This window comes from Athalia rosae, chromosome 4, assembly GCF_917208135.1.
Source record: "Athalia rosae chromosome 4, iyAthRosa1.1, whole genome shotgun sequence".
Taxonomy (NCBI): domain Eukaryota; kingdom Metazoa; phylum Arthropoda; class Insecta; order Hymenoptera; family Athaliidae; genus Athalia; species Athalia rosae.
In genome coordinates this window covers 14,019,942-14,032,920 of record NC_064029.1, presented here as the reverse complement: position 1 = coordinate 14,032,920, position 12,979 = coordinate 14,019,942, and the positions used below count along the sequence as shown (strand labels likewise).

At 36.1% G+C, this 12,979-nt stretch overlaps 1 protein-coding gene across 7 annotated transcripts in view; it reads right to left on the bottom strand.

The window, feature by feature from the left end:
* LOC105693568 (B9 domain-containing protein 1) overlaps positions 1-12,979 on the bottom strand; it is a 61,600-nt gene that overhangs the window by 21,252 nt on the left and 27,369 nt on the right. For 5 of the 7 annotated variants that reach the window (XR_007277939.1, XM_048653622.1, XM_012413596.3 and 2 more), the window contains one exon: positions 94-256. Coding sequence is in view for 3 of the 7 variants with exons in the window: in XM_048653622.1 (XP_048509579.1) it covers positions 247-256 (10 nt within the window). In the remaining 4 variants the exon portion in view is untranslated. Of the gene's footprint in view, positions 1-93; positions 257-3,612; positions 3,831-7,614; positions 7,634-12,979 lie in introns of those variants that run through there. The other 2 variants (XR_007277937.1, XR_007277938.1) reach the window with 2 other exon arrangements.

Sequence of the window (12,979 nt, the reverse complement as noted above, 5' to 3'; positions counted from 1 at the left end):
GGATTGAAATCACCGAGGGTTACGAATGAAGATTAATAAAATAAAGAGAGGAAAAAAAACAAAAAAAAATAAAATCAGAACGATTTTCCTCACCCCGAGAGTCTCAGATTTTTCAGATGTTTGTCCGAGAATGAACTCCAGTCACCCGAACTGCGGGGGTGAACGAATCACGACCTGGCTCCTCCGATCTTCAATTATACGATACAACGTCAGTGATGAAGTCCGGAGGGTAGAATTCCAAGGACTTCAAAGGAACCTGGAAACAATTTTGTCTGTTTTAAAAATCATGGTATCGAGTTAGGATTCATGAGAAAAATTTCTCAAGTCAAGGTAATATCATCATATACGGTACATACACGTTCGTCCGTTCTCAATTTTTCAAACATAATTGTATTTTTTTTTTTTTTTCTCTATATTACTTTCTGTCTCTTTTCCCACATTTGATCACATGATTTTTCTTCCGTTTCGCTCGCGAGAAAGCTGGAGGATTATACGTACACGTTAAAAAGTTGATGATATTGAAGAATATAATTTTTCGTATAATAACCGTATCATGCGAGGGCGTTTGTGTTTTAATCCTCGTTACCGGAATGTACATATTACATCTCCGATATCAAGGCTGCCCGAATTTGTATCCATATATAGTACGTGTAATACACATTATATACATATATATATATTTGATATCCTTTGTCAACCTGAACGCCTTCAACATCAGCCCTTATATACTTGCTTTCACGTTATATCTGTATCTCCCATGAAATTTTTATTCGGAGTTTACACAACGGAAACTTTCCTTCTCCCGGTGTCAAAGAGGAAAGTGTGAGAGTGAGGAAAAAAAAAAAAGAAGAAATTAAAAAATAACCAAAATGGGGAGCGTAAGGTGCTACATGCTATTTACCCGAGTGAATATGGTAACAGGAAAGGACAAAAAAGAATTATACCCCTGATAAATGAAAGACATATAAATTGTATGCTTTGTTGTATAATACATCTGCGTGTGCATGCACATATGTATGCATAAGTATGATATACGGGGGTGTGAAGTAATACCGGATATAAATACCCTTTAAGTTTTTTTTCTCCTTGTTCAATGTTACTCCAGGGGAAGACGCGATGACATGTACGGATAATGGAGAATTCAGTGATTTCGGTTCATATTCGGTTGGTTCGAAAGCCATTGTCATCATCGTCATTATCGTCATGATTATTATCGCGATGAATGAAGTAAAATAAATGGTGAGAACGACTGGTTTTCAGTCGTAGTGCGTATACCGTACAGACGAAAATAGGTGTTTCTTCCCTGCATCTGACATTTCTCGTCGTTCTAATTTTCTGAATATATATAAGGATCGTTATTAGGGTTTCATTCCCGCGAACGAAACGATGATGAAGAAGAAGAGGTGAGTAGATATATATATATATGATCTAGATATATATAAAGTGTGAGATACGGGATAGAATCCGTCCTACCCCTGAAGAGAAGCCCTTCGTTTCCGTTTGTTCGCCTTTTTGGGACGATTTCGCAATGTCATTCGCGAAAATGGCTCCGCGCGCGTTTAACTCGCGGTTCGGTTCATTCACTTCACACACCCTATATACTCGCAATCATATACTATATATATATACCAAATATCCGTGACCTCATTCACGGCGTTAAATAAACGCGAAATTTTACATAATTTCCACATTTCTTCGATAATTGGGTGAAATTTTACTCGCGGTAGCGAATAACAATATTCGTACAATTTATAGCGCGGCATACGGCTGATGTGATTTACATGAAGAGGACGCGATGAAAAATCCATTTTTGAGAAGGGATATACGTAGTATTATTATCACATATCTCGTTACCTTGACGCGAACTTGTGTATGTACGAGGAAGTTTGGGATTCGTGTCAATCACCATCACTTGAATTTGGGAATTCCATGGCGAAAATTTCACGTCATGTCACGCTCGTGTCAGACACGTGTCACATAATCGTACATCGAAATACATTAAGTAAAATATGAATAGTCGAGGAAACTTTTTCAGACTGAAATTTTCGTCTATCGGAAAAAAAAACCGATCCATCAAACCATTTGATCTTTATCCAAAGAAGTATATGTGCAAACATCACAAATGAATAGAATCGCAAATTATTCGCTGATTGAGTGCTAACCGTCCGCACAAGAAATTCACCAACAGGTTCGACACGGGGGTCCGTTCGTGTAAAATAATTGCCTCGCCTTTTCACCTTTTGTTCTTCACATTTTGGCTTATCGATGTACTACGTACTTAATACACCGTGCAATTTTCATTGGAAAAGACAGCTCGGTCTTCTGGCTCTTTTAACGCGAAAAAGATTAATTATTCGGTGTGAAAACAATAAGCCCGGAAGCAGGATATTGTTTGAGGGCAATTCCTTTATTCAAATTTGAGAGAAAAATAAAAAGGAAGAAAAATTAATTGCCTTTCATTCTCGGACGAACGAAATCAATATTCGTAAGACCGAAATGCTGTTGATGCTTAAAAATGTGTAAATCTGATGAGAATTGTACGAATGATAATAACATTCGCCTTCGGAAAAATAGCGTAAGATTATAAAAAAGAATAACGCAAAAATGAGGCACTGTGAGATAAGACCATAGAATGGAGGACGGGATGATAATTATCATACGAACTCGTCTTCTCGCGATATCTGCGACAATCAAAATCTCATATCCCATATCCTTGAATCGCGTTCCGTTAAGCAGTAAATTTCTATTCCATTCCTATTTCCAGTGGAGTTGCCAAGTTCGTCTACAAATTTTCAAGAATTTTATGATCGAATCCCCGTGCTTTGTGAGGTTATACGTATATATACATATACGTTCATCGTGATACCTATACGTATAGTATAGATACTCCATAGAAGAATTCCACGGAGAATTTTCACACGAAATCCAATCACCGCGAATCTCATTTCTCTCCATTCATTTCTTCTCACGCAACAACGCACGTCCTGTGATCACCCCATTTCTTCACAAAACGCAGAGAAAAAAACCAAATAAATGAACGTTTATTTTCTATCCCTCCGAATTCCGTCAGCGTAAAAAATTTCCGATAAAAAATGTTGAAATCACGTATCATATTAATATATTTCATTAATTTTTCTCCGTCTAATTCCAGAATATGTGAACGAACATGCGAGCGTAAAATGAGGAGCACATACACGTGTTTATATACATAATATGCATGTAAATGAAACATATTAATCATGGCGAATGATATGAGGTAGGTATGCACCGAGGTATGCACGTATAATATACCAGAGAGTAACATACTTCAAGTGGTGGTTGACATAGTTTTGAAACGGGAGAGCGTGATATTTTCAGAATAAAATATCCTTGTAAAAATATTATATCTGTCAGAATTTTACCTTTTTTTTTTTTTTTTTTCATTAATTGGCATTTAACATACGAAATAATGAGAAATTTCTCGTAATACGTATATAATATTGATGAAACCAGAATAGGTACGTACGTAGGAATGAAAAAGAAGTTAGATAGAAAGTAAACCTTCAGAGGGAGGGAAATTACCTTACGGCTGTTATAAATGCAAAATTATGCTGACTGTGTGTATATACCTACCATATTTACGTAGAAGTTTCTTTTTCCTTTTTTCTTATTATTTGCTTTTTTTTGGTTGTTGATTTTAATTTCATCACCCCGCCCGCGGTACATTGCTTAATCATAGAGTTTTGGAAAGTTTCTGATTTCAGCCCTCAGATCTTTGAATAAAATTCACACCTCGTTAATCAGGTTGAAAATTCCCAACCCGCAGACGAAGGTGTTTAACAGCCTTGATCCTGTGGATATTCGTTTATAATTCTTGTTATTAAACCCCATCAATCAAAAAAAAGCTCCTGCTTTAGCCCCCAATAATTATTAGACATAAAACAGGTACTAAAAGATAATTGAACTCTCCATCATCGATCTAAAAATATATTTCAGAGTATATCAAGTCTCCACAGATCGGCAGATCCACCAATTCTATAGATACAGTATGCATATATCTTCGTACGTTCCGACAGATATTTTCCATACGGAATTATTAAATTTTAAAAGAGGTTAAACGAGATAAAATTCTTCAACTTGTCGATGCGTGGAATTGAAATCGCGCCCACTTTTGGTCGAATGGTTAAAATTTTTCGATCCCCCAAAAACGGATTATATTTATGTACATTATGTCGTGTACGTGAAATTGCGATACGTCCGTCACACATGCATACCAGGTGCAGCGTATATTCCACGTAATAAAACTCTTACGGATACAGTATAACGGATACAGATGCTGATAAAATAGCGGAATATGTGTAATGTACGTGTACGTAATATATACGTCAATATAGGGTTGGTAGAGAAATCAATGAATCGCTCAGCGTCAATAAAGGGCAGGTAGGTATAGACGCTTTTATTTTTACCCTGCATCGCGCCCACTTTTACACATATTTCTATTACGAGCGCTTACACCGAGGGTGTTTCGTCTTAACGGAAAAGTTTTAAGTGTTGGCTGGTGTACAAGGGGGTGCATGAGAGAAAAGTGAAGGTCAAAGGTACGAAAGCACATAACGGTAAAATAAAAGTATTAAGGTGTAAAGGTACACCAGACGCAAAAGCGTTCCCCTCAGTTTGAGTTTCGTTAAACCCGCAGCAGACACTATGCATATAAATACATATTTTTATACATATTGAATGTGTACAGGGTAGTCGTTTTGAATTTGAACAACGAAATTTATTCGGAGCGATGAATTTAGGCTGAAAAAAAAATTATATTTTTAATAAAGCTTTCATCACGGTTTCGTTGGAAAAACAATACTGCACTTTTCATATAGCTGACGTCTGAAAAGGCCACGTACTTTTTTTTCAGAGACTCGTACTTCATCGAAGTGAGGGGAAAAATTGAGAAACTAAATTCATTCTAAATAGTAAAAGGAGAATTCTTTTTTCCTTTTTTTCTTCCCCGAAAAATTCATTATTTTTGAGATATTTCATTGTTTTCGGTAGAAATGAACACCCTTTACACCCTGTACACAATATCGAAGACGCGTAACAGGGCGTTATTCGAGCACTTACGAAATACTTGGCTTCTGTAAACGTCATACATATGTATGCATATAGTTTTGATATCGTTAAATTTACACTCGACCGAGAAAAAAAATAACAAAAAATGGACAATAACTCGATCATTCTTATAAATGGAGCAATTTCGTTGGCATATTCGAGTTCCTGGGCTCAAAATACATGAGAATACCGTATGAAACTCTATAAAAAGAATGTTGATTTTTGGTTGAAAAATGAAGTATTATTAAAATTGATTTCCATTACAATTCCTCACTATACTCCAAGACTAATCGAGGTCTCTCAAATTTTTGACTCTGAAATATGACAAAATGGCGATAACTCAATGATTTCGGTAAAGTTATATTAATTTGACGGGTGATTTTGGATTCCTGACCTCAAAGTATTTAGGATTAAATCAAAAAAAGAGCTTTGAATTTTCTACCCGAAAATCGAAAAAAAATCAAAGGCCATTATCAAAGTGACGCTACGCATAATGCAATGCTAGTATAAATAAAATGTCGTTGACTCGTTGCATATATGCTTGAGTGATGTAATATCATCTCAACGGAATCGATCAATGTTGTAATAACAACCTATATACGTTTATTATGCAATATTGCATTGCATTATTGAATCAATTTTACTTCGATATCTATTCGATTATAAAACGCTTTTATTGATCGTTGGAAATCTCATAACGTCACCTACTTTTCGATAAGATTATAAAATGAAGCTTCGGATCATTATATTCTGCTGGATGAACGAGTCTGAGTTGAAATAATATTATTAATAATAATGATAATAATAATTATAATAACGGAAGATAATGAAATTATAAATATAGGAAAAACAACAGAAATTTTCTTCTCTCTTTTATTTTCCTTATCATATTTTATATTCATCCCTTTTCGATTCGAGCGAACCTTACCCGATTGCACAGACCGCAGTATTATATAAATAAAAGTTGAGGTGTTTTTACGTCTGCACAGATTGAACTAACTATAATTTCAGACTTAGCTGGCCAGTTATTTTTTTCTTCATTCTTCTTTTTCGAATGAAAATTGTTACCGCAATAACAAACTATTTGATTTTTTCGTATCGAAACACGAGTTGACTCGTGAGCGGTCGGCGGAAACGTGTTCGGGTCTAACCCGAGAACAGGAATAAATAGCGATCGCGATCGGTCAGCAAAGTGTTTTAATTAACACTTGTAGTTTGATCAACGCTGACCAGACTGATTATGAATAGAGTTTTTATTGAGAGAAAAAAAAATTCAGAGGTCAATTTCAGACTACAGTTGAACAGTGAATTGAAGTTTTTTCAATTGGCCGTGTCAAACAATAACTGCACGATTAAACGTATTGACATTTATCTTAATCCTAATTGGATCTACGCAGTACTAATAGATTGAGAAAAGTTTCTAATCGATGCACGTCATATTTGCGCGCATGGCTGTTCTAAAAAAAGTGAAAAATATCTTGAAAAAAAAAAAATTGCGAACGTACGTTCAGTAAAACGACCCCATCAAGGGGTAGAGCTCAAGGTTCTGTCGGACGTTACGTGTATACCGGATGAAAATCTTAACAAAATTTGAAAAAAAAAAACAATTCCGAATACGATTTCAGAAGAAAAAATCAAAGATCCCCCAAAAGAGTTATGTCAAGTAAATTTCTCAATGTAATTTTTCTTCTGATAAACTACTGTGCCTGCGAAAAAAAAAAAGGTCCACAGGTATGCTCCAGATTGAAGAATCACGTCGAAGGGAAGCTGCCGCACAGCAGCCAATATCACCTCGTGGGTTGATAAAATATCGACAAGTGTAACGGTCGAGGTTGATAAACGTCCCTAATTTTATTGTAACCTTAGGAAGCTCGGAAACCCGAAAAAGAAGGGAGGTAATAATGCTCGCAAAGTAAAAATAGAGCGGGCATGATATATGTCTTCGTTAATGAAGAAACTTTCATTATAATGTGACGGTGTACTTCGAATTTTTTTTTTTTTTTTGTCAACATATTTCATCCGATATTCACACCCACCACTCTCAGATCGCGGAGTCATGAGCTTATTTCAGCTCGCAACTGATAGAAGGCGATCGACGAACAGAAAAAAAATTAATGAAACCGTCACGAATGTAACTAAAAAATCCAAGTACAAAAATTACGTCGCATCACCCGGCGCCCTTGGCTGTTCTCAGACAATATCTATTTATGGTTCATTCATCCTGATATCGTACACGTTATTTCGTTATCTCTTCCAGCCATCGGCGTAAGCCCTGGTTTTTTATTTCAAGCTTTTTGCACTCCCTCGGTAATTTTGTTGTCGTCTTCTTTTCTTTTTTTTTTTTTCTTGCCTTAATTTGTAATATTATATTAGGATTTACCGTGTATATATTTTACGATCATCAAGCATGCACACGGATCCCGAGAAAATCACGGACTGCACGATCCGACTTTGCACTTCAACTAACCGGAGGGTTAAATTTTTAAAAAATAGTTGAAATGGGAGTTGACCGTAGCTCGAATTACCTACCGATGAATGTTTCATAGATTCACTTTGCGAAACTCGAGACGCTTTAGCTCTCGGTAGGTAACTGCAGTACTTGCAGCTTTCAGTCATCTCGAGTTTAGTACAAACACTATTCAAAACTAAGATATTTGAACGAAGTTACTTCCGCAGTGCACATCGCAGAAAATCCCGCGCAGTGACTTCAGAAAAATAAAATAGTATAATTTCTCTTTATCACCCTAAAAATTTTAATGATCGTGTGAAAATGATCCCCTGAAACGTTCGCATTATAGTCGACACAGCAGTTTATATTGAATATCAAAGAACCGCGCGGGTGAGGTATAATTAATTTTTTCTGTTCTAACTGAATTTAATACTACCAATTAGTGGATATCGAATGACTGTGATCTGATTTGAAGAGTGAAGAAAATAAGATTTCTTTCTCAGGGTATTTATTTCTCGATATGATTAGATGAAAATATTAACGAGGGTCGGGGGCGTTCGCATTATCATTTCTGAGAACTTTTTAAACTCACCTCCGTACGTATCTTCTATCTACTCGACGCGTATTGCATACAAATCAACAAAAAAAAAATAAAAAGGGGAAGAATAAAAAGAAGGAAATCTATCCATTTTTATTCCGCCGGCGGGTGAAATTCTCCTGATTTTCCCCGACAAGAGAAAAAAAAGGAATTCTCACGTTTCAAGAACTGCGTAGGTATATGTATATATATATATATTAAAATATACGATAGACGTACACCTACGCCATTCGCAATGGAATTTGCATATCCACAGAAGCGGTGTGTTATCCGGCGAACACTGCGCATCGAAGCAGCGCAAAGTGCACGTTCATGTACATATACATACACAATGTACATCGTATCTTGCACCAACCAAAAACAGATTACATTTCTAACAAGGGGTTGCATATAGACACCGCTTATTAGCATGCTCGAACGATCACGTGGCGGGATCGGCGACGGGAATAAAACGCCGGCTATATAACTTCATTTTTACGCCATTTTTTATTCGGTAAAAAGATCAATGTCACTGAACCCTAATTTACATAGTGAGGGAGGTAAGATTAAATCTATAATTTCAGTCGTTCAAAATTTCAATAATTCTCGTTCCCTCCGAATTCCACCCACTCCTGCAGCGATTCGTTTACTTTGTTTTTTTCTTCCTTCCTTTTTCTTTTTTTATTTATCTTACGCCTGCGTCAATATTAACTATATATACATAGCAAGAAATGGGCGGATCGTTCCCTTTGGCGTACCTACCTCCTGTTTTTCTTCAAATTCAAGCTCACGAAAAAATTTTCAAAAAAAAAAAAAAGATGAGAGAAAAAATAACATTTGCGCGTTGTAAAGTCACGAGTGCCTTTCAGCTCTCGCGTATAATATCGCCAATCTATTCAAAATCAATGTGAACATGAGATAAAAATAACAATGTCAATTAATTAGGAGATTTTTATGTACCCGCGATACCTGAAGTTCATTATAAATTACACGGCGAATTCATGTGGGTGGCTTGGTCATTTTTTAATTATTTGAAATTTTTTTTTTTTACTCTGCTTTTATCAAGATAATGAAATGGGATTTTCAACATGCGATGATGTACCTACGTTCGTGGAGAGGTTCGATCGAAAAAAAGAATATTATTTACCCCGCACAACGTTTTCAAGTAGGTATATAGAAATATGAAATCACTGTGCGTCACGTGTGCAACGTGACTCTTATGAAATATATACAGCTTATAAAATACATATGTAGTACACCGGCACAAAAGTTCCAAAAGAATTTTCAGAGAAATGAAAAACGAAATTAGATTACCAACTTCAAGGACTTACACTTTTGACATTTACCCCTACGTGTCTAGTAAAATTTTGATATCAATTTTTTTCAAACCCGTTGCTACACTTTTCGGAAATTGTTTTTGCAACGTACACACGACTAGCCAACGGAAAAAATATTATTACGTAATAGCTGGTTATTTTCACCGATGAGGAGTATCCATTTTTTGTTCACAACTAGGTACTATTTCCCTTCGGAATTGCGTAACAGGTTAAATTTAATACCTGTTACATTGCAATATTCGTGATTTGTATCGGTTTTTTTTTTTTTTTTTTAGCCACTGGCCAGTGTAATCACGATCTGACGAATGATTAAATAAATGGCAGATACGTTCATTTGGTTGAAAACTAATTCAAATCCACGTTGGAGAGGAGAAAAAAAATCTACAAAGCGTGGCGCGTAACCTAATCTCTGAATGGTGAAAAAATAAATATAGGGCGATTTAAAAGGACCCCCGCTGTGTGGAAAGACGGCCGCAATTGCAAAGTAAAAAATTTATATATATATGAATACATTTATTATGGAGAAAGAGAGAACGAAAAAACCATATAAAAACTGCAAATCCCCCAGAACTAAGCAGACGATGTAGTAGAGTGGAAAGTTCTGCCTGAAATTTCATCAAATTTGTTTTGTTTTGTTTTTTTTTTTCTTTTCTCTTTCCACAATTTTTTTTGTGGAATTTTCCACATCAGGTACATTTGATTCGGTTGTTTTTTTTTTTCATTTGTGACTACGAATTATATTCGACCAATTTTATAACCGATTCTACGATTAGGAGTTTCTTTTCACACCGTGTAAATCGTATAGCCGAAGGCTGAGTAATCATCCACTGGAGTGTTCCGCATTTTGCGAACAAGTCAAAAACACCCAGGGCAATTCTTCCACACCACCGAGTTTCTTTCTATTAGAAAGAAATTTTCTTTTTTTTTCTATAAAACTTAAGCCCGATCAAACAAATTAAAACTCGCTCTCGAGCGCCTTACTTCAATTTCAACATCGCGGTATGAGGTGGAATGTTGAAAAAAAAAATCTTCAAAACCAAAAAAAAGCTTCGAAGCTGTCTCGCGTATTCTAAAATCACGGGGACACTGCATTTCTATATTTACGAATAACTTGGTGCGAATCAAGTTCAAAAAATATTTCTTCTACTTCCACAACGGTAGTTATTTATTCGCCAATTGTACTTTCACTAAATGTAGCCTGCAGAAGGTATAATTGTGTGCAATACAGGAAACGAACCAAGTACAATTTGCATTATTCTCGAGGCGAACAACTAATCTAAAAAAGAAAAGAGAAAAATATGCAGCTGGTATCAGGTGCGGTACGAGTGTACAATTGAAAATATAACGCGTGTACACATTACATAATACTCATAGGCGATCACGACCATGAGGATGAAATACTTGTACATTTTCTAATACACTCAATAACCGCAAGGTTGAAGGCAGTTTCATCCTGCTATATTTAATTGGCACTACCTGTTGAAGCGGAATGAAGTTTTGCTCGTATTGTATAGTCCTGTAAAAGGTAGGCTAATGCAAAATGAACACGGGGGAAAAAAATGCAAATCCTCGTTAGCTTCAAAGGACGTGTTTTCGCGAACCGAATTTACGTACTCCAATTTCTTTTTTTTTTGTAACTTTTCGCTCTACAATTCAGCCAGATCACCGCACAAGAGATGACGGGAAAAAAAGTCGTTGGGGTTATGAAAATTCACCACTGATACGCAAACATCGAAGACAGGTGTACAGCCCAATTTGCGAAGGAAAATGGACAAAGGGTTTTTCGATTCTAATTTAATTTATTTTCATTAGATTTTTCCCCATTTTTTTTTTTTGTTTCTTGTTTCGTGATTTTTTTCCATCGGAATTTCATCAAAGGGAGGTATCCGAGCGTAGCGTACAAAATGCGGATAAGCTATGTAGGTAACGAAAGAGTATGAGGTGAGAATGGAATTCATTCGTTTCGGTGAAAATGCATTCATTACCCGGTAATTCTTTTTGCGCCGCATTGACGCTGTAAAATTTTTTCGTGAATAAATTAATACGGCAATTTATGTAAATGTATATTTGCACCGGTTGAAATATTCAGGGTGAAGGCTCCGAGAGACGGACAGATTAATTTCGATGCTCACACCTTTTTTTTCTTCTGCAGTCTTTCCACGTGAATCTGACGAGATCGCGGAATATTCAACGTATGGGTTTGATGTAAATTCTTGCATTGGTTAATTTGTACTTCTGACTCAAGTTGCAGTGTGAAGCTCTAGATATGGTACTTACTCCGCGCCTTTGGTTCACGAAAGTCAGATTAAAATTATGGTAATAGGGAGTCGAGTAGCGTCTTCTGTCAAATTTACATATTTCTTCCATGTGACTGATATGATACGCGCAAATTGAGCCCGCTCAGCTGCCGTTTTACTAATTAAATAATTAATTATATGTGTAGCTCTGATTTCCGGTACACGGATTTATCGTTCAATTTCTAAAATTAGATATCGGAGATAACGAGACGACGCAAATTAAACGGTCTACGCACGCGAGACGTGTTTTCAATATTACACGCATCTCTCAGTACAGGCGCAATTTTTACGAGAACATTTATTATGAAGAAAAAATCCGATAATCAGCGCGTGTAGGAATTCCGAACAACAAATACTTCATCGATTATGCAACTGATGAAATCAATTTTTCTATACAACCTACTTTTCTTCCATCTCGTTATCTGTCTTACATAATTTCGTAGCGACGGTCAAGGTTGAAAACTGATACCAAGTTCACACAGTGCAGCATATCGAGCTATACCTAACATTTTAAATATTCTCCTAGGGGTGAGATGAAAAATTACGCAACACGCGAACGCGGATTATATCTGACGGCAGTTACCGAGTTTAACGCGATAAATACTTAATTGGGTCGGTATGTAGCCTTTTTTTTTTTTTTCGTTTTTAATTCGACGAACTTCAAGAAACTTGATTCCAATTAGCTTATTCTAACTAACGGAATAACGCGTGACGGGGTGAAGAAAAAAAAAAAAGACAATTGTCAATTCTCAATATTTTACTTATTTCACCCTTGGCACCGATTCGAGTTGATGGGAAATTTTTTAGCTTCGCTCCTATGGCGATGTTACCATTTTTTTTTTTTCATTACCCTTAATCAAAAAACACATATGACCCTATTAGTTCGATATGCGTGAGACTTTCCATCTGTATATACATAATTTCCGTGTCAAATTCATCGTTCCCCTTCCCCTGCAGTCCCGTAATTTTAGGTAAACCACCTGACCTGGTTTGCGACACGAATCAAACGATCGTTACATCTGTAGAAAATAATTGAATGATAATTATTCGAGAAAATGATCGATGGTCGTTTGCGGGCCGAATGAAAAAGACAAAATACCAACGAAAAAAAGATGAAACAAGAAAAATTGACGCGATAAATTACGATGCTCCAATATTAGTAAAATTCTATGGTTATGCGACGAGACTGACTACGTGTGTATATACATACTTCGCGGGTTAATCAGTGGCTAAT